The sequence below is a fragment of the Rattus rattus genome, chromosome 1 (genome assembly GCF_011064425.1).
Source record: "Rattus rattus isolate New Zealand chromosome 1, Rrattus_CSIRO_v1, whole genome shotgun sequence".
Classification (NCBI taxonomy): Eukaryota; Metazoa; Chordata; class Mammalia; order Rodentia; family Muridae; genus Rattus; species Rattus rattus.
Genome location: NC_046154.1, coordinates 155,664,390 through 155,682,786, shown reverse-complemented (window position 1 = coordinate 155,682,786; position 18,397 = coordinate 155,664,390). Strand labels below are relative to the sequence as shown.

Here is an 18,397-nt window from a genome sequence, read left to right as displayed (position 1 = left end):
CCAGCTACTATGGTGATGAAACTGATGATGTCCTTAGGGGAGGAAGAGAATGACTAGATTTAGCAGGAGAAAAAAAAGATGACTCACGTAATTAAAGTTTATTTGAACACAAAATACTTTGTCTATAAAACTCCTGTCAGCAGTAGCAGCATGTCTTGGCTAAGATGGACAGATCTCTGCAGATTTCTAAAGCCAGGTGATTGGGCTCTCACCCACCTCTCTTGCTCTGTGACAGATACATATGCATGTAGCTAGAGGCTCTCCAAGGAAGTTGAAATGGGGACCTGGGTAAAAACCTGGGTGGAGGATGTCACTTAAGCTATACCTTGAGGTTTCTGTGGCTAGCTCTGCTCAGGTGTCCACTGAGGCTTTTCTCTGTGCTGTCCGATGAGGGAATGGGGCATTTTGATTCTCACAGAAAACACTGGCCTGTGTCACCAGATGGCTGTGTTGATCACCACTGAAGCAGCTTGCAAGAGTATTTTTGGTGGCCTTGGGTTAAATGTGTGGCCGGCTCATGCTTTTTCTTGAGCAGGGGCTGCCCCTGGCCTGTGCTCACACCATGCTCTCTAAGTTCTCTTTTGACAGAGTCTCAGCTGCCACCTCAGCTTGAGTCTCAGACAGCATGTAGGAGTCATGGTAATCCTGAAGCAGTTTGACCACCTCCAGGTGATTGAACTGCACGGCATCATCCAGGGGAATGTTGCCCCACCTGTGAGGAACAAGGATCAGTTAGGCAGAGAGGACGTGGACAGAGCCACTATTGTGAGTGTATGACCAGTGGCTGGATGACTGTCCTTCCCTTTAGAACTAATCCTACTCACCTGTCCTTGACAAAAGGATTCACTTTGCAAGCCTCGATCAGAAACTTGACAACTTCAATGTGTCCTAGGAATATGGGAGGAAGGAGAATGAGATCGTGAGGTAGGTTCTGAACCTTTGGTGTAGACCCTTGGTGGCTGGACTGTACCAAGCGGGGAGGAGGAAAGTCCTCCACATTTGCTCTTGCCAGCACCTAGTTACAGCCTCCCTGTCAGCTGAAGGGCCTGTAGACAATACTGGCCATTGCCCTTCAGGACACAATGATAGGGTAGAAGAGAAAGGGTCGGGCTGGAGAGATGGCTCAGCGGTTAAGAGCACCTGACTGCTCTTCCAGAGGTCATGAGTTCAATTCCAGCAACCACATGGTGGCTCACAACCATCTGTAAAGAGATCCGATGCCCTCTTCTGGTGTATCTGAAGACAGCTACAGTGTACTTATATATAATAAATAAATAAATCTTTAAAAAAAAAAAAAAAAAAAAAAAAAAAAAAAAGAAAGGGTCTTCCACTCTGCTTTTCCTCTTTAACCCTTTGAGTACCTTCAGCTGATCCCAGCACTTGGGGGGCAGTTTGAGGCCAGCCTGGTCTACAGCGTGGATTCCAGGATGGCCAGGGCCACACAGAGATGGCCAGGGCAACACAGAGAAACCATGTCTTGAAAAACAAACAAAACCCCCAAACCAAAATCCCCCGCAAAAAAGCCCAAAACCAAAAAGATACCTTCCGCTGCCGCCACATGTAGGGCTGTGCGGGAATCATAGTCCTTCTGCTCCATATCCACGGCAGACAAGGCAAACCTGAGGGTGGTAGGAAGTGCATGGGTTACCCACGTCACTCTATAATGTCTAGGTTGCGTTCTGAAGCGGGGCCAGACTGTATGGATTCCTGATAATCAGGATTTCCATTGAGTAGAAGTTATCCACTTGAGGCCAAGTCCCCATTCCCAAGGATTATGGCTGTCAAGCCCAAGTCAATCATGGTGCCTGCCATTAGTTGATGAATTCTTTTTTTTTTTTTTTTTCTTGGTTCTTTTTTTCGGAGCTGGGGACCGAACCCAGGGCCTTGCGCTTCCTAGGCAAGCGCTCTACCACTGAGCTAAATCCCCAACCTAGTTGATGAATTCTTAACTCACGGCAGGCACTTTGATTTTAAAACAACAAAGCCTTAGGGTAGAGAAATGGCTCAGTAAAAGGCTTGCCTGGCAAGCATGAGGACCTGAGACCTGAGTTCAGTCCACAGACCCCACATTAAAAAAAGATAGGAATAGTAACACTGGCTTTTAATCTCGGAATGGTGGGGGACAGGTAAGTCCCTGGGGTTGTGATACCTGAGACGGTCCTCTGGCTACCACAGGAACAGGCACATACTTCCTAAGTCTATTCTAATCTTAAAACTGCAGCATTTAGCAGTTTGTTACACTGTGTCCTAACAAGCCATGTCTGACTGGGAGCATTGTTATACTTACTTAGTCATGACAGAATTACCTTCGAAGAGCTGAGACATCTCCACTATATGCAGCGAATAACAGGTTCACCACGGTCTTGTTCTGGAACATACATTGTACCCACCTGAGATCAACTGTGGCTGTGAGGTCCACCCGTGCCCAGTGCCGCCCCATGACTCTCCTCCATGGACTCTTCCCCAAGGCCACTGCTGAAGTGTTTCGGAAATCCTGGATACCTTTTAAAGTATCCTCTAGGCTACCAGGGTCTTCCTTACCCGAACTTCCCCCCCTTCCCTCCGTGGGTCTAACTTCCGAGCACAGTGCCGCAGGTTGTCGTAGTTGTGGAAGTTAAAGAGAGACACCAACTTCTAGAATCAGAAGTCAAAAGAACTGTTTACTTATCCCTTGCCCTTCCTGGAAGCACAGAATTGCTCTAATTATAGTGCCCACCACTAACTTACTCTTTTTTTTTTCAAACATTCATTTATTATATATGAGTACACTGTGGCTGTCTTCAGATACACCAGAAGAGGGCATCAGATCCCATTACAGATGGCTGTGAGCCACCATGTGGTCGCTGGGATTTGAACTCAGGACCTCTGGAAGAGCAGTCAGTGCTCTTAACCGCTGAGCCATCTCTCCAGCTCCTACTAGCTTATTCCTAATTGAACAGTATGAAGGACTATGTGTAGAACAACTCACCTGGCAGAAGCTGATGCCCCTTTGGCTGTTCCCCAGCTTGTCTAACGGGGGTGACAGACACATCATCCCCATGACATTGGGTACAACCAGGAGGATGGCTCCCGACACAGCTGACTTGGCTGGCAGGCCCACCTGAGGAACAAGGTGAACTAGTCAAAGCGATGGCACGGGCAAGGCCACGCCCACCTCGGCCTCTGAGATTCTCCTATCTGCCTCCGACTACTGTCTTCTGCCCTGTGCATTCACACAGCTAGGGATGCTTGCTGAGGCACTGACACACTCTGCTGGGTGTTGTGCTCAAACCAGGAAGTACTCTCCAACTTTCCCTTTAAAAGAAGAATTCCTGGTTGGGGATTTAGCTCAGTGGTAAAGCACTTGCCCAGCAAGCACAAGGCCCTGGGTTTGGGCCCCAGCTCTGAAAAAAAGAATAGAAAAAAAAAGAATTCCTTTTTAATTTTATGTATATAAGTGTATGCATGTGTACCACATGTACGCCTACTGCCTGAGGAGGCCAGAAGAGGGCAACAGATCTCCTGGAGCTGGAGTCGCAGGTGGTTGTGAGCCACAGTATAGGTGAGCTGAACCCAGGTCTTTTCCCAAAGCAATAAGTGCTCTGAAAAAGAGCCATTTATCTATCTCTCCAGCCCCAGGAAATGGCCTCTCAGACAACTTCTACTCTGGTGGTAGAAGACAGACAGAAAATAAATAGGGGTTTTCAAGACAGCTTTATCAGGTAGAGCTGTGTAGGTCTAGCAACCTGAGTTTGCTCCCCAGAGCCCAAGTAAAGGTGGATAGAGAGGAAAACCTTTACTAAGTTGTCCTCTGACCTCCATACATGCACCAAGGACCCAGGTTTGGTTCAGAACACCTGCATGGCAGTTGTCTGTCAGTTCCAGAAGACCTGACATCCTCCTCTGTCCTGTCTGAGCACGGCATGCGCATGGTACACAGACATATACACAGGCAAAACACCCATACGTATAACTTAAAAAAATGAATAAAAGTTTTTTGAGACAGGGTTCCTCAAACCAGAGACTGTCCTGCCTCTGCCTCCCAGGTGCTGAAATTTAAATACATACACACACACACACACACACACACACACACACACACACACATACACATATATATATATACACACACACACACATATATATATATACACACACACACACACACACATATATACACACATATATACATATATATATACATACATATATACACACACACATATACACATATATACATATATATACATATACATATATATATTTAAAAGTGAGGGGGACCTGGAGGGATGGCTCAATGATTAAGAGCCTGGACTGGGGCTGGAGAGATGGGTCAGTGGTTAAGAGCACTGACTGCTTCCAGAGGTCCTGAGTTCAATTCCCAGCAACCACATGGTGGCTCACAACCATCTGTAAAGAGATCCAATGCCCTCTTCTGGTGTGTCTGAAGACAGCTATGGTGTACTTATATATAATAAATGAATAAATCTAAAAAAAAATCTAAAAAAAAAAAAAAAAAAGAGAGAGAAAGAGCCTGGACTGCTCTGGCAAAGGACCCAAGTTCAATTCCAAGCACCAGACCTGGCAGCCTTACCACCACCTGTAACTCCAGTGTGTACACGTGTGTGTGCACGCGCCTGGGTGTGTGGGGTCCAACACCTCCACCTTCAGTGGCCACCTACACTCACCTGTACAAATTCATTCCAATAATAAAAATAAATCTTCACAAACAGACAAGTGATTACAGCAGATACGGAAAAGGAAAGGACTGGGTGCTATGAGCTGAGGTGGAAGTGGTTCTGTTTGAAAAAGAGCAACCAGACCCAGCATGGGTTTGTCCCCAGTGCCAAAGCAAACAAGAAGAGAAGGCCAGGCTAAGTACACAACTGTGGTCCTAGTACTTCAGAGGATGAGGCAGGAGGATCACTGACTCTGAGGCTATGCTCAGCTGCACAGTGAGGGCCTGTCATGGGGGACAGAGAAACAAGTCAGCCATGCCTCTCCTTGAAGTGGCATCTAAGATGGGCGCCAGCTGTGTAAAGGGTCTACACATGTGAGGAATGTGACGCATGCGACAAAATCCCTAAGGACTCCTAGCCTGCCTGCTGGGTGTTCATAAAGGAGGAAGGGCCACTGGGATCATGGCAGACAGACAGCAGGGCTGGGAACACTCACGTGGAAGGCGAACTGGCCCGAGAAGTCATACATGCCACAGGAGTGCATGAGGCTGAGGGTGTTGCGCACGGCTTCCGCACTCAGCACGCTCTCCCCTGTGATGGGGCAGATGCCGCCATTGGCAAGAGTGGCCGCCATGACACTGCCTGACTCACAGGTAACCTCCACAGAGCACAGCTATGGAAACAAGAGAGGTCAATGGGCAGCGTGGACTCGAGCACAGTGATGAAGATTGACGTTCTGACAGAAGCATGGGAGAGGAGTGTCTACCGCCTAACAGGAGGGAGGGCACTCTGTCCCGTTCCTTGGCCCTGGACTGTTTGCTTACCTGGAAATAGAGATCAAGGGCAGCCATCATGTCCACTCCCTTAGGGAAGCACTGCAAAGAACAGGGTGAAGCAGTCTCTTCAGGACATAATCTCACACAGCTCCACCCCCTGCTCTTGAGCTGGCAGTGGAACTTTCAGTGTCTTCCTCTAGGGCCTCTCCCAATTACCTTCTTCTCCTTGAGGTAATAGCCAATGGCGTAATTCCGATCCCCAGTCTCCTTCTCTGACTGGAATCTGAAGCAAATACCAAATTTAGTGCTTAAAGCTCGGGGATGGGGGAGGGAGGGTAACTTTCCAGGGATGCAGAATTAGATTGGTTGCCTGTGTCAGACTGAAAGCAGTGGCCTTTACAGCCTCACAGAGTTGGTGGGAACTTCCCAACCTGAGCAAATACTTATTGTAGCTTTGTGGTTAACAGAGACACAAACCGCCCAAAGCCAGCCAGTCCTCCTGTCAGGAAATCTGGCAAGGTCTCTAGCTCTGAGTCTTGACTTGGGCCTCAGCACCAGCCAGCATGCTGCCTTTCTCATTACATGGTAATCAGACACCGGACGCTACTTCTCCAAGTAAATAAATGTCAGTGAAGAAGCTCAGAGGAAGCTGGGAGGTCAAAGCTCCCCTCAAATTTCTTCCTACAGTGATATATAGTCTCTTTCCCCTCCCCTCCTCGCCTCCCCAACCAAGCACGCACATACACCAACAACCTACTCAACCATTCCCCTAAACAGTCTTACGTGGCATTGCTGAACCCCATGAATTCATTCCCAGCCATCTTGTTCAGATACTGTAACACCTGGAAGAGAAGAAGAACAAGGGAGACACCTTTGACTAAGGATCCCTCCCAAACACACGCAGGCTGAGAAAGCACTCAGAATCTCTGTTTGCCCCTCTGGAGACAGCCGTAGCGGCTGTGTAGTCAGCATGCCATGGAGAAAGGCAGAAAGGAGTTGAGTGCAAGGAACTTACAAAGTCAAACTTCTCTGCTTTGTTACAGTCCATCTGCACAGAAGGAAAGGGAAAGCAATTAGTATCCCAAGCCAGGGAGGATGGCACAAAGGAGGGGCAGGAGGGCTTAGCTGAGCTGACACGTCAGAAAAGCCTTGCTACTGGGAATGTTACATTTTACAAAGTCTTTTGTTTGTTCCGGGACAGGCCTGGGTTGTCCAAGCCGTCCAAGGATGCGGCTGGGTGCTCCTCTGGCTTTGGAGTAGCTGATGTTACAGGCACCGGTTCTTCTTGTTAAACCACTGAGACTTTTTGGCTTGCAGGTTTATGTAGTCTAGTGAGAGAGCACTGCAGACCACCAGCCTGTGTGGCCATGCACACCTATAACCCCAGCTCCTGGGAGGTTGAAGCAGGAGGATTATTGAAATGAACAAAATGTAAACTATCAAGGAATGAGGATTCAGATAACCTCACCCCATCCATCTGCCTCTCCTCTCCCCGTGCGGGCTCACTCCTGTCTCCACGCTCCACCCTATCCATGATTACTCCTGTCCATTTTATTTATTTATTTACTTTTAAATAGAGGTCTCAAGTATCCCAGAGTAGCCCTGAGTTCTTACTCAAGTTGAACTTCTGATTTTTTTTTAAATGTATGAGAACATTGTAGCTGTCTTCAGACACACCAGAAGAGGGCATCTGATCCCATTACAGATGGTTATGAGCCACCATGTGGTCACTGGGATTTGAACTCAGGACCTCTGGAAGAGCAGTCAGTGCTCTTTTTTTTTTTTTTTTTTTAAGATTTATTTATTCATTTATTATATATAAGCACAGTGTAGCTGTCTTCAGATACACCAGAGGAGGGCATCAGATCTCTTTACAGATGGTTGTGAGCCACCATGTGGTTGCTGGGAATTGAACTCATGACCTCTGGAAGAGCAGCCGGGTGCTCTTAACCGCTGAGCCAACTCTCCAGCCCCAGTCAGTGCTCTTAACCACTGAGCCATCTCTCCAGCCCCAGAACTTCTGATCTTTCACCTTACCTCCCTAGCTCTGCCATTAGAGGCGTGTGCTACCAAGTCTACATACCCATTCTTTATACTGCATTCTATAACTTCTACCCATAATTAAACACAACTAATTTATATTTAGCAGTGCCAGACATGAAAGTGCGAGGGTCTCTGTACAAGGTGGAGCAAATGTTGTTGTTTTTTTTTTTTTCCTTTTTTCTTTTTTTTTTTCGGAGCTGGGGACCGAACCCAAGGCCTTACGCTTGCTAGGCAAGCGCTTTACCACTGAGCTAAATCTCCAACCCCAGAGCAAATGTTCTTTATCCCCAACTCTGGAGCTAAAGATTTTTGGTTGATGTAGAAGCGAATCAGATGGGGCAGGTCCCAAAGATAGGGCAGCAGATGGGGACTCCCCCAAAACAGGGAGGTATGCTCCACCCAGCCAGTCACACTTCAGAGTCAACACTACAGGCTCAGCTACAGAGTCAACACTCCAGGACTCTGACACCTGAGTTCCTAGGGGAAAGGGTTCCTAACACCACCTTCCTCAGGAGGGGCTGTGATTGGCCCCAGAGTGTCACTGCCCACACTGCTCCTGAATTCTTGCTCAAGCCCTGGGAGACCTGCAGCTGATGGGCCTGCCGGACACCCCTTGCTCAAGGCCAACTCACAGTTCCAGGTGACGTGAATGACTGCCCTGGACTGGCCATTCACCCTTCTGTCAGCGTTTCTCTCACCCAGGAGTGGCCAATCAATGCCTGATGGTGTTGTCCTCCCCCTGCCTTTGGCATTTGGCTCTTGGTTCTAGGCAGGGGTCACGACCTGCTCATGAAACTCTGGGAGGGGGCAGGGAGCATATGGGGTGAGGGCAAGGGAAGTGATGTGGCAACTGTCAGTAACATCCATGGCGAGTAGCACAGGACTTCCTGATGCATTTTCCCATGCCTCTTTAACTCTCAGATGACTCAGGCCCCCATCCCCAATCAGTTATGGAAATGTAGGGAGAGCTGAACCGACATGTAGGGATAAGGGGAACTGAGAGAATATTACCTGTCTGAAGGTTAGAATGGCACTGACCTTGATCAGGGAGCTGACCACAATAGCACCAGCATTGACCATGGGGTTATGAGGGATTCCTGGGGAGATACAAACCACTCAGTCTTGTCAGCCACCAGAGAAAGCCTACTCTACACTGTTCCCACTCTGAAGCTAATCGGGATTGGGTCTGGCTCCTACCTGGATGAGAGCAAAGGCTAAAACACATGGGAGGAGGTGAGGCACAGGCTCAGGAGAAGCAGGTCTAAGCTTGGAGATGCTCACCTTCCTCGTTGAGGGAGAGTTTGTTATAGCGCAGACCACTGGGTTCCTTGCCCACGAACTTGTGCACGTAGTCGGTGCCTAAGGTGCTCACGGAGATGGCGTAAGTGAGTGGCTTGACACAGGACTGTAGGCAGAAAGGGATCTTCGTGTGGCCCACAGAGTGTCTGGAGACAAACAGGTACCATGAAAGGGGTTAGACTTTGTTCCAAACCTGTGCCCTGCCGCTCCCGCCTCTCACCCAGAATCCACTTGTTTGTTTGTGAGGCAGGGTCTGTCTATCTGCAGGGTCCTGTCTGTCCTGGAACTCAGTATGATACCATGCTGGCCTCAAACTCAGAGATCCTCCTGCCTCCACCTCCTGAGTGGGGAGATGAAAGGCGTGCACTACGAGGCCCGGCCTCACCCAGCATCTTACCGCTGCCCATCCACAGTGCACAGGGAGACGCCCCAAAGATCTGGGTTTGACTTGGCCAGGTGAGGGATGTAGGCTGCCACCTGGGCATAATGGGTAGAAAAAAGGGAGACTGTAACTATGGAGGACAACACAGTATACTTGGGGTCAGAAACTTTTAGGTTAAAGTTAAAATCTGGGGGCTGGAGAGATGGCTCAGTGGTTAAGAGCACTGACTGCTATTCCAAAGGTCCTGAGTTCAAATCCCAGCAATCACACGGTGGCTCACAACCATCTGTAATGGGATCTGATGCCCTGTTCTGGTGTATCTGAAGACAGCTACTGTGTACTCACATATAATAAATAAATAAATCTTTTTTTAAAAAGTTAAAATCTGTCCCATGCATGACAAACAGGTTCCCTTTACTGCTTCCACAAACAACCAAGCCTTTAGTACCCGACAACCTTACGGCTCTGTAGTGAGTTACAGACCTGGAGTGGTAGCAGTAGAGCCGATGGAATATAAAAAAATGGTAATTTTATGAATGGGCTCTCAGGTTCAGTCCCTAGAGGGACTGGGCATAATGGGTAGAAAAAAGGGAGACTGTAACTATGGAGGACAACACAGTATACTTGGGGTCAGAAACTTTTAGGTTAAAGTTAAAATCTGGGGGCTGGAGAGATGGCTCAGTGGTTAAGAGCACTGACTGCTATTCCAAAGGTCCTGAGTTCAAATCCCAGCAATCACACGGTGGCTCACAACCATCTGTAATGGGATCTGATGCCCTGTTCTGGTGTATCTGAAGACAGCTACTGTGTACTCACATATAATAAATAAATAAATCTTTTTTTAAAAAGTTAAAATCTGTCCCCTGCATGACAAACAGGTTCCCTTTACTGCTTCCACAAACAACCAAGCCTTTAGTACCCGACAACCTTACGTCTCTGTAGTGAGTTACAGACCTGGAGTGGTAGCAGTAGAGCCCATGGAATATAAAAAAATGGCAATTCTAGGACTGGGCTCTCAGGTTCAGTCCCTAGAGGGACTGGGCATAATGGGTAGAAAAAAGGGAGACTGTAACTATGGAGGACAACACAGTATACTTGGGGTCAGAAACTTTTAGGTTAAAGTTAAAATCTGGGGGCTGGAGAGATGGCTCAGTGACTAGTCTCCTTGAAGGCTGGGTTGAATCTCTATACTTTGACAGGCTCTTCCTCTATAACCACTACTGACCTCAAACTTCTGATCCTGTCTTAGCCTCACAAGAGTAGGGACTACAGGCCTGTGGCACCAAGCCCAGCTTTTGCCACCCATGTCCATTAAGACCTATGTCACACGCTATTAGAATCACACATTTTCATGAAACCATGTCCTCAACCTTAGAGGCTCCTTCTCACCCATCACTGAATCCACAGCCCCAAGAAGTCTCTGTGAAGCAACCTGTGTCTGGCCCAGAGCCCTCGCCCCTCCCTCGTCCCCTTGGCCCTCACTTTGCCTCCAGTGAGCTCTTTGGCATCCTCAAATATACGATCCACATGGCCTGTGAACTCCTCAAAGTCAGGAATGACAAACTTCTTCCGGAACGCCTGAGTCAGGAGCACAATGTTGCTGCTCACACACCTGGATCCAGGTACAAATGGGTTAGGGGTTGGAGAAACACAGCTGGGACTCCCTCCGAGTTGGGGATCAAGAAGGCTGAAGTGTTCATCTGGTTTTGGACTAATAGCCATGTGACTTTTGGCATATCATTTTCTTTCCCTAGGTTTAAATTTCCTAACCTCTTAAAGGAGGTGTTCTAAAGACATGGGAAGATATCTCAAGACATTCTGAGAATAATATTAAAATCAGAATAAGATGGCATATGGGCTTTAGCACTAAAAAGTCCTAATATCTACACCCACATATGTGTGAGGATAGACAGGACGTCTTCAGAAGCTACTCACTAATCTTTTAACAAAGTTTACATCTGGACAGGGGCTAGGGCTGGGTACAGAAGGAAATATATTTCTGTATTATTTTTCATAGTGAGTACGTATTGCTCACTAAAATAAAACAAAATGAAGGGCTGAACCATTTGATTCCCAAGACCTTTCTTCCTACAGAATCATTTTGGGGGCAACAATCATCTCTGGGACCTCTCACTTTTGGAAGAGTTCTCGGTCCAAGAGGCCACCACTGCTGGACTCTTGGACCATGCGCTGCATCTTGCTCATGCAGTCCTGGAGCCGTGGGTCTGACGTCTGCAGTCCAGTGGCCTTCAGGGCCTTTGGGGATAAGAAGAGGTGTGGCCAGGTCAGCCAAGGACAGCAATCCGTGTCTCAGTCTTTCCCAATCGACATTCAAGTCATCCCACCCCAATCACTACAACTGGTAGAACAAATGGGTTTTGGAACTAAGCAAAAGACACTGGAGCAGCCTTGAAGGCTAGTGAGCCTCTTGCCACTTCTCACAAAAGGTGTTCTCCTCTGGACTTGGGGGAAGGATGGCATTGGCTCTTCAGCCCAGGCAGCCATTATCTCTCTGTATTCCCCATGCCCGAGTGGCAGCCATTAGCTACCTGCACTGTTCAACCTGCATCCTCCTCCCAGGTTTCAAAGACTCTAAGGAATCAGAGAACCCTGATTCCTTACCGTGGTGAACTTGTGGATGGGGATGCGTTCCTGCCCCTCTGCAATGGTGTAGAAAAGCAGGTCACCAAGTCGAGGCAACATGCCACTGTTCGAGGCATCACTGTTTGGGGGAAGAGATGGGAAGGCAGGAGCCTGAGGATGCTCCCTCCTCCCCCTCCTGGAACACAGACCTGTCATGGGGTACATCCTAGGCCTCCTCTTTGGGCCATCTGGTAGATTCTGTGATCCTAACTTTCACCCCAGCACGAGATGTTGTCAATCTTACTCTCTAGTCTCTTTTAAAAGAAACTCTGAACTTTCAGTCCTTTAAATCATTCCACTTCCAGATGTCCAGCAAACACTGGAAACAGAGCGCATCCAGTATGGTTCGTGTCTTTCCCGTGAGGATTGGTACAAGATGGAAACACAGGCTTAGTCTGACTGTTCCCGTACTCTGCGTCTACAGTGAGCTGGTGTCTAACACTGGACACATTCTTCGTGTTTCCTCTCAAGCCCACCCTCTTCTGGATGCCCTGTGCTGGGAAGAGACCTACTTGGCTCCCAATTGCTAAGACCTTAGGTAGCCCACTTAATATTATTTATCTATGGAATAAACCTCCTGACATAAAGTCAGCCAATCACCAACTCCGTCTGTTCTCTGCCACTATATGCTTCTGTCTCCACACCAACCTCAAAGGTCTCTCACACTGGTATAAAACTCCTGAAGCATCTTAAAGCAATGGCTCTCAACCTGTAGGTCTTGACCCTTTGGGGTCAAACGACCCTTTCGCAGGAGTGGCCCAAGACCATCAGAAAACACAGATGTTCACATTACAATAACAGTGGCAAAACTAAAGTTATGAAGCAGCAATGAAGATCATTTCATGATTGAAGGGTGAAAGGATTGCAGCATCAGGAAGGTGGAGAACCACCGATCTAAAGACTTCTGTGAATGTTATTAGGCTTAGGAAACTTTTTTTATTCAAGAGAGTGTTTCTTTGTATGGCCCTGGATATCCTGGAATTCACTCTGTAAACCAGACTGGCCTTGAACTCAGGGATCCCCCTGCCTCTGCCTCTTGGGTGCTGAGACTAAAGCATGCTCAGCTTAGACAGTTTTTTTTTTTTTTTTCTTTTTTCCAGAGCCGGGGACTGAACCCAGAGCCTTGTGCTTCCTAGGCAAGCGCTCTACCACTGAGCTAAATCCCCAGCCCCGCTTAGACAGTTTTTAAGGAGGTTCCATTTAGCCCAGGCTGGATTTGAACTTCATATGTGGTTATGTATGATCTTGAACTACCAACATCTCCAGTACTCTACAGGTGTAAAATGTATCTTATTCTCAGATGTCCACAGCCTTGCCATAAGACTTGTCCAGAGGGGTTGGGGATTTGGCTCAGTGGTAGAGCACTTGCCTAGCAAGCGCAAGGCCCTGGGTTCGATTCCCAGCTCCGAAAAAAAAGAATAGAAAAAAAAAAAAAAAGACTTGTCCAGAATGGGAGCCTATCCGAATAGCCCCAAAGCTCTTGGGAGGCAGATGTAGGAAGATCAACAAAGACCCCAAGCCAACCAGGTCTCCGAAGAAGTCCCACGCCAGATGATGCCACTACCCTGTCTTAAAACAAACATAGATATGCCTGTAACCCTTCAGAAGTAAGGGGAGTTCAAGGCCCTATACATAGAGAGTTTGAGGCCACCTTAGGCTATATGAGACTCTTAAGAAAAAACAAACACTGGTTTGATTTCCAGCTTCCAGCTCAAAGTTCTCTCTAATTCTAGCTGCAGGGGATCTGACATCCTCTTCTGGTCTCCAAGAGAACAAAGCACACGTGAGTGGTTCACAGACATACATTCAGGCAAAATATCCATACACATGAAATAAACATAAAATAAAACTTCAAAAAGCCATTTTAAAAACTGAATATAGGGGGGCTGGAGAGATGGCTCAGTGGTTAAGAGCACCGACTGTTCTTCCAGAGGTCCTGAGTTCAAATCCCAGCAACCACATGGTGGCTCACAACCATCTGTAAAGAGATCCGATGCCCTCTTCTGGTGTGTCTGAGGACAGCTATAATGTACTCATATACAAAATAAATAAATAAATCTTAAAAAAAAAAACAACTGAATATAGGGTAAGCAAGATGGCTCAGCAGATAAAAATGTGAGTCTGACCCATGAAACCCCAGAAGCCACATAAAGGTAGAAAGAGAGAACCAACTCCACAAAGTTGTCCATTGACCTCCACATGAACGCGTGGCACACTGATACTCATATACATACACTAACTAAAGGTCAACTAAAAAACAATTTCATAAGTGGAAAATATAGCTTACCAAACAATATATTATAATTTTATTTTTGTTAAATTACAAGCACAGACATATATATGATACATATGGATATATCACGGTATTAACTAGCTATCTCTAATACCGGGGTTTTTATTTTCATCTTTGATTTATCTAGGATTTGTTGTTGTTGTTGTTGTTGTTCTAAGACAGGGTCTTTCTATGTAGGCTTGGCTGTCCTAGAACTTACTATGTAGTTCAGGCTGTCCTTGAACTCACAGAAATCTGCTTGCTTCTGCCTCCTGAGTACTGGGACTAAAGGTGTTTGCCACCACCACACCCAGCCTGGTCCCCTGAGAGGTTAGAACAAACCAGGTACCCTGGAACTAGAGTTATGGGTAGTTGCCGTAACCACCAAGTGGGTGCTAGAAGATTAGCATGGGCCCTCTTCAAGAGTATCAAATACTCCAGGGCTGAAGAGTTGGCTCAGTGGTTAAGAGCAGTTGTTCTTGCAGAGGACCTGGGTTCAATTCCTACTACCCACATAGTGGCTCACAACCATCTAGTCTAGTTTCAGGGGAGCCAACGTCTCCTCTGACCCCAGCAGGTACCAGGCTTGCATATGGTACACAGATACATGTACAAAGCAAAACACCCATATATATTTAAAAAAGTTTGTTTGTTTGTTTTGGTTTTTTTTTTTTTTTTTTTTTTTTTTCGGAGCTGGGGACCGAACCCAGGGCCTTGTGCTCGCTAGGCAAGCGCTCTACCGCTGAGCTAAATCCCCAACCCCTATATTTAAAAAAAGTTAATACATCAAGTGTGGTGGTGATGGCACAAACTCTTAATCTCAGCACTGGGAAGTTCCGGGAGGCAGAGGCAAGAGGATATTTGTCAGTGTGAGGACAGTTTACTGAGTAAGTTCCAGGACCTCCAGGGTTACCCAGAGAAACCTTGTCTCTCTAGTACTCATCATAGTATTCTTTTTAGAAACAGAATGAAACAAAGCTAAGTGTTTTATTTTTAAGTGTTTCCTCAGGTTTATGTGTATGAATGCCATATGAGTGAGTGCCTGGGATTTACAGATGGTTGTGAGCCATCACGTGGATGCTAGAAATCAAACCCAGGTCCTCTGCCAGAGTAACAAGTGCTCTGAATGTCCAGGTCTCAAGCCTTACACTAGATATTTTTAAATAATCAGAATTACAATGTATCTCTTCTTTGCCAACCTCCTTTACCCTCCAAACACAGAAACCTCTCTCCTTCTGTTAACCCCTCTCCCCCGGGAGCCAAGGTTCAAGACCTTCACCAGTAAGTTTTCTGGAATACAAGCAGCCTCAAAAAACTAGGTCTTCTAAAAATATTCTGTCACAGCCAGGTAGTAGTGCTGTATGCCTTCAAACCCAGCAGTTGGGAGGCAGAGACAGGTGGACCTCTGAGTTAGAGGCCAGTTTGGGCTACAGGACAGCCCGGGCTACAGGGAGTCTCTCTTGAAAAAACAAACAAACAAACAAACAAACAAACAACAAATTCTGTCACCTACTGCAGTGAATTCTGATGTGTAAAGGGGACTCAGGGATGCCTCTGACTCCCCACCCCAAAAACTGTACAAGGGGACTAAATGCTATTTGCTTATCCCACCATGTTGGTGGTGCCGGATTTGCTGTGTCAGTCTGGTTCATTTAATTATTGTGTGAGTATGTTTCTAAATATCATTAAGTAGCTATGATAGGGAAAACGGGCCATTTCCTGTTCTGCTATAATGGAGCAGGAGTTAACAGGACAACGTCTAGTTGGATGTCTGAGGATAACAAGATTTCATGCTCAGAAACACTTGCACCCATGGGGGTAGGGAGAAAGCAGTCACCAAGCATTCCTGGGCAATGTGTGTGTTGGGGTTGAGGGGATGGACTTCCTGGGTTGAAAATGGGCCCAAAGGGGGAAAAAACTCTTTAGTTCAGGGAGACTGAGCAACAGAATAGCTCTGACTGGTTTAGAAACTGTCTCATGGGGCTGGAGAGATGGCTCAGTGGTTAAGAGCACTGGCTCCTCTTCCAGAGGCCTTGAGTTCAATTCCCCGGCCACCACCACATGATGGCTCACAACCATCTCTAATGGGATCTGATTCCCTTTTCTAGCATGCAGGTGTACATGCAGACAGAGCACTCATATGCATAAAAATAAATCCAACTTAAAAAATTGCCTGGGGTTGGGGATTTAGCTCAGTGGTAGAGCGCTTGCCTAGCAAGCCCAAGGCCCTGGGTTGGTCCCCAGCTCCGAAAAAAAAAAAAAAAAAAAAAAAAAAAAAGAAAAAAAAAAAATTGCCTCATGGGGTTGGGGATTTGGCTCAGTGGTAGAGCGCTTGCCTAGCAAGCGCAAGGCCCTGGGTTCAGTCCCCAGCTCCAGAAAAAAAAATTGCCTCATGATTTTTCCATTTATGAATAATAAACATATCCCAGGACCAAGTTGGAAAGTTGATCTCGGTGTTTCACCTGCACGTAAGATATTCCACGGTTAAGCTCTGCTACAAAAACACTCTGGACACATACGCACATACGCGCGCAACAGCGATGACGCACACCACACATTACCCACTGACGACACGCAAAAACAAGAAACACCGCCCAAGCGCACTTGGACCTGGGGCAGGACGCTGATCCATATCCGCAATATTCCCTAAAATACCAGGACCAGAGAAGAGAGGCTGGGGATGGGCAGGTGTGCACTCGGCCTTGCAATCAGACACGTGCACCAAGCAACACTCCGCGCCCATCTGCGTCCCCAAATAAGTACGCACCTTGGACAGGCATCATCTCGAAGACCGACCTGCCCAAACGCCCTCCCGGGCGGACAGCACCTGACCGCCCGAGCGCGGCGGACCCAAAGCCCCACATCTAAAGGAAAAGGCATCGCAGGGCTAGTGAGCGCGGAGAGGAGATGAGATGCGCTCGCTCTCTGGGAAAGGGGACTCCCAGAGAGCTAGCGAGAACGACAGTGGGAGTGGGAGCCAGCCTGTCCCCTGCCCCTGTCCCGCGAGCCTTACTGATCCGAGTGCTGCGGCTGGTGGCTGTGCGGCGTCCCCCTGCCCTGCGCCGCGGCCTCACCGAAGTAGTACCGGACACCCCCGCCCAGGAGCGGGCCCCGGTTCGGGTGACCCCAGCCTCCCCTCCGGCCGTGGCTGCCCGCGCGGCTCAGCGCGTTCTGCAGAGCCCTCATGGAGCGCATGCCCCCAGCGCGCCGCCCGCTCGGCCCGGGAGCAGCAGACGTGCGAGCGGCGGCGAGGAGGGAGGGGCGGAAGAGTGGCGGCCGAGACTAGGAGCCCCGGGAACAGTCCCCCGGCCAGCCGAACCCGCAGTGGGGAGGGCCGGCCGGGTGGGAGGGGTTGGAGTCCGGGGAGGGGCCAGTCCGGGGCGACTTCGACCCCGCAGGTGCACTCATAGCCCCTTCACAGCCTCTAACCGGGAGGCTCCCGGGTTCGATGGAAGCAAGGATGGAGGCGGCTGGGCGGGAGTGGGCGTGGTCAGGAATCAAATGGACAGGGACCGCGTCCAATCACTGAGGAGGAGGAACGCCGGGAGGCGGGGAAAGGCGCGGGAGGCTGGGACAGTCAGCTCTGTGGCTGGGACAGAATCAGCCTGTGCGCAGTCTGAGTTCGTGGAAACGCGTCAGGGCTGGGGACGATGCGCTCTGGTGCAGATGAAATGCTACTCGGGAGAGAAAGATGAGAGCGAGCGGGATGCTGGAGCCACGTAATGACCTTCGAGGTTCGAAGGCCCGGCGTGGCCGGTGCGCACTTCCAGGCTTCCCAAACAGTTACAGACGCGCGCTGGCGGTGAGTGGACAAAGAGCCCATCCGGAAACAGCTCGCCGCACTTTAAAGCTGGGCGTCACGCAGCCCAGATTCTTATAGGTCATTTGGTGGCTGCGGTCTCTTTCTAAAGTTCTCTCTCTAAAGTTCACGCATTAAAATAAGATGGTGAACTCGAAACCTTTTTTTTTTTTTTTTTTTTTTTTTTTTTTTTTTTTTTTCGGAGCTGGGGACCGAACCAGGGCCTTGCGCTTCCTAGGCAAGCGCTCTACCACTGAGCTAAATCCCCAACCCCGAAACCTTTTTTCTTAATTGTCGTTTCAGAGACAGGGTTTTGGGATTATAGCCCTTGCTGCCGTAGCAGTTTGTAGCCCGTGTTGACCTCGGGCCTTCTCAAATGCTGGGATTACAGGTGTGCACACACACACCACACACACGCGCACACATACACATAGGACAAAAAAAAAAAAAAGCAAAGAAACACAAAACATGTAAGTGCTCCCCCAATATGTATGTGTGTGTGTGTGTATGTATGTATGTGTGTGT

General features: G+C 48.2%; 1 protein-coding gene across 4 annotated transcripts; it reads right to left on the bottom strand.

Moving 5' to 3' along the window:
• Positions 1-83: 83 nt before the first annotated feature.
• On the bottom strand, positions 84-17,502 carry Gls2 (glutaminase 2). 4 transcript variants are annotated; one of them, XM_032908897.1, is made up of 18 exons: positions 16,841-17,502; positions 11,781-11,880; positions 11,293-11,414; positions 10,641-10,770; positions 9,174-9,253; positions 8,759-8,922; positions 8,516-8,574; positions 6,450-6,482; positions 6,218-6,276; positions 5,651-5,717; positions 5,483-5,533; positions 5,155-5,331; positions 2,969-3,100; positions 2,542-2,634; positions 2,307-2,368; positions 1,543-1,619; positions 825-888; positions 84-712 (listed from the first exon to the last, which is right to left on the bottom strand). In XM_032908897.1, exons 1-18 carry the CDS (start codon positions 16,951-16,953, stop codon positions 556-558), a joined length of 1,740 nt encoding a protein of 579 aa, XP_032764788.1. In that variant the 5' UTR covers positions 16,954-17,502; the 3' UTR covers positions 84-555. The 4 variants fall into 4 exon arrangements, with proteins under 4 accessions (XP_032764788.1, XP_032764781.1, XP_032764798.1 ...); XM_032908890.1 differs by having other exon boundaries at positions 17,087-17,502; XM_032908900.1 differs by lacking the exon at positions 2,542-2,634 and having other exon boundaries at positions 537-712; positions 17,087-17,308.
• Positions 17,503-18,397: the final 895 nt, after the last annotated feature.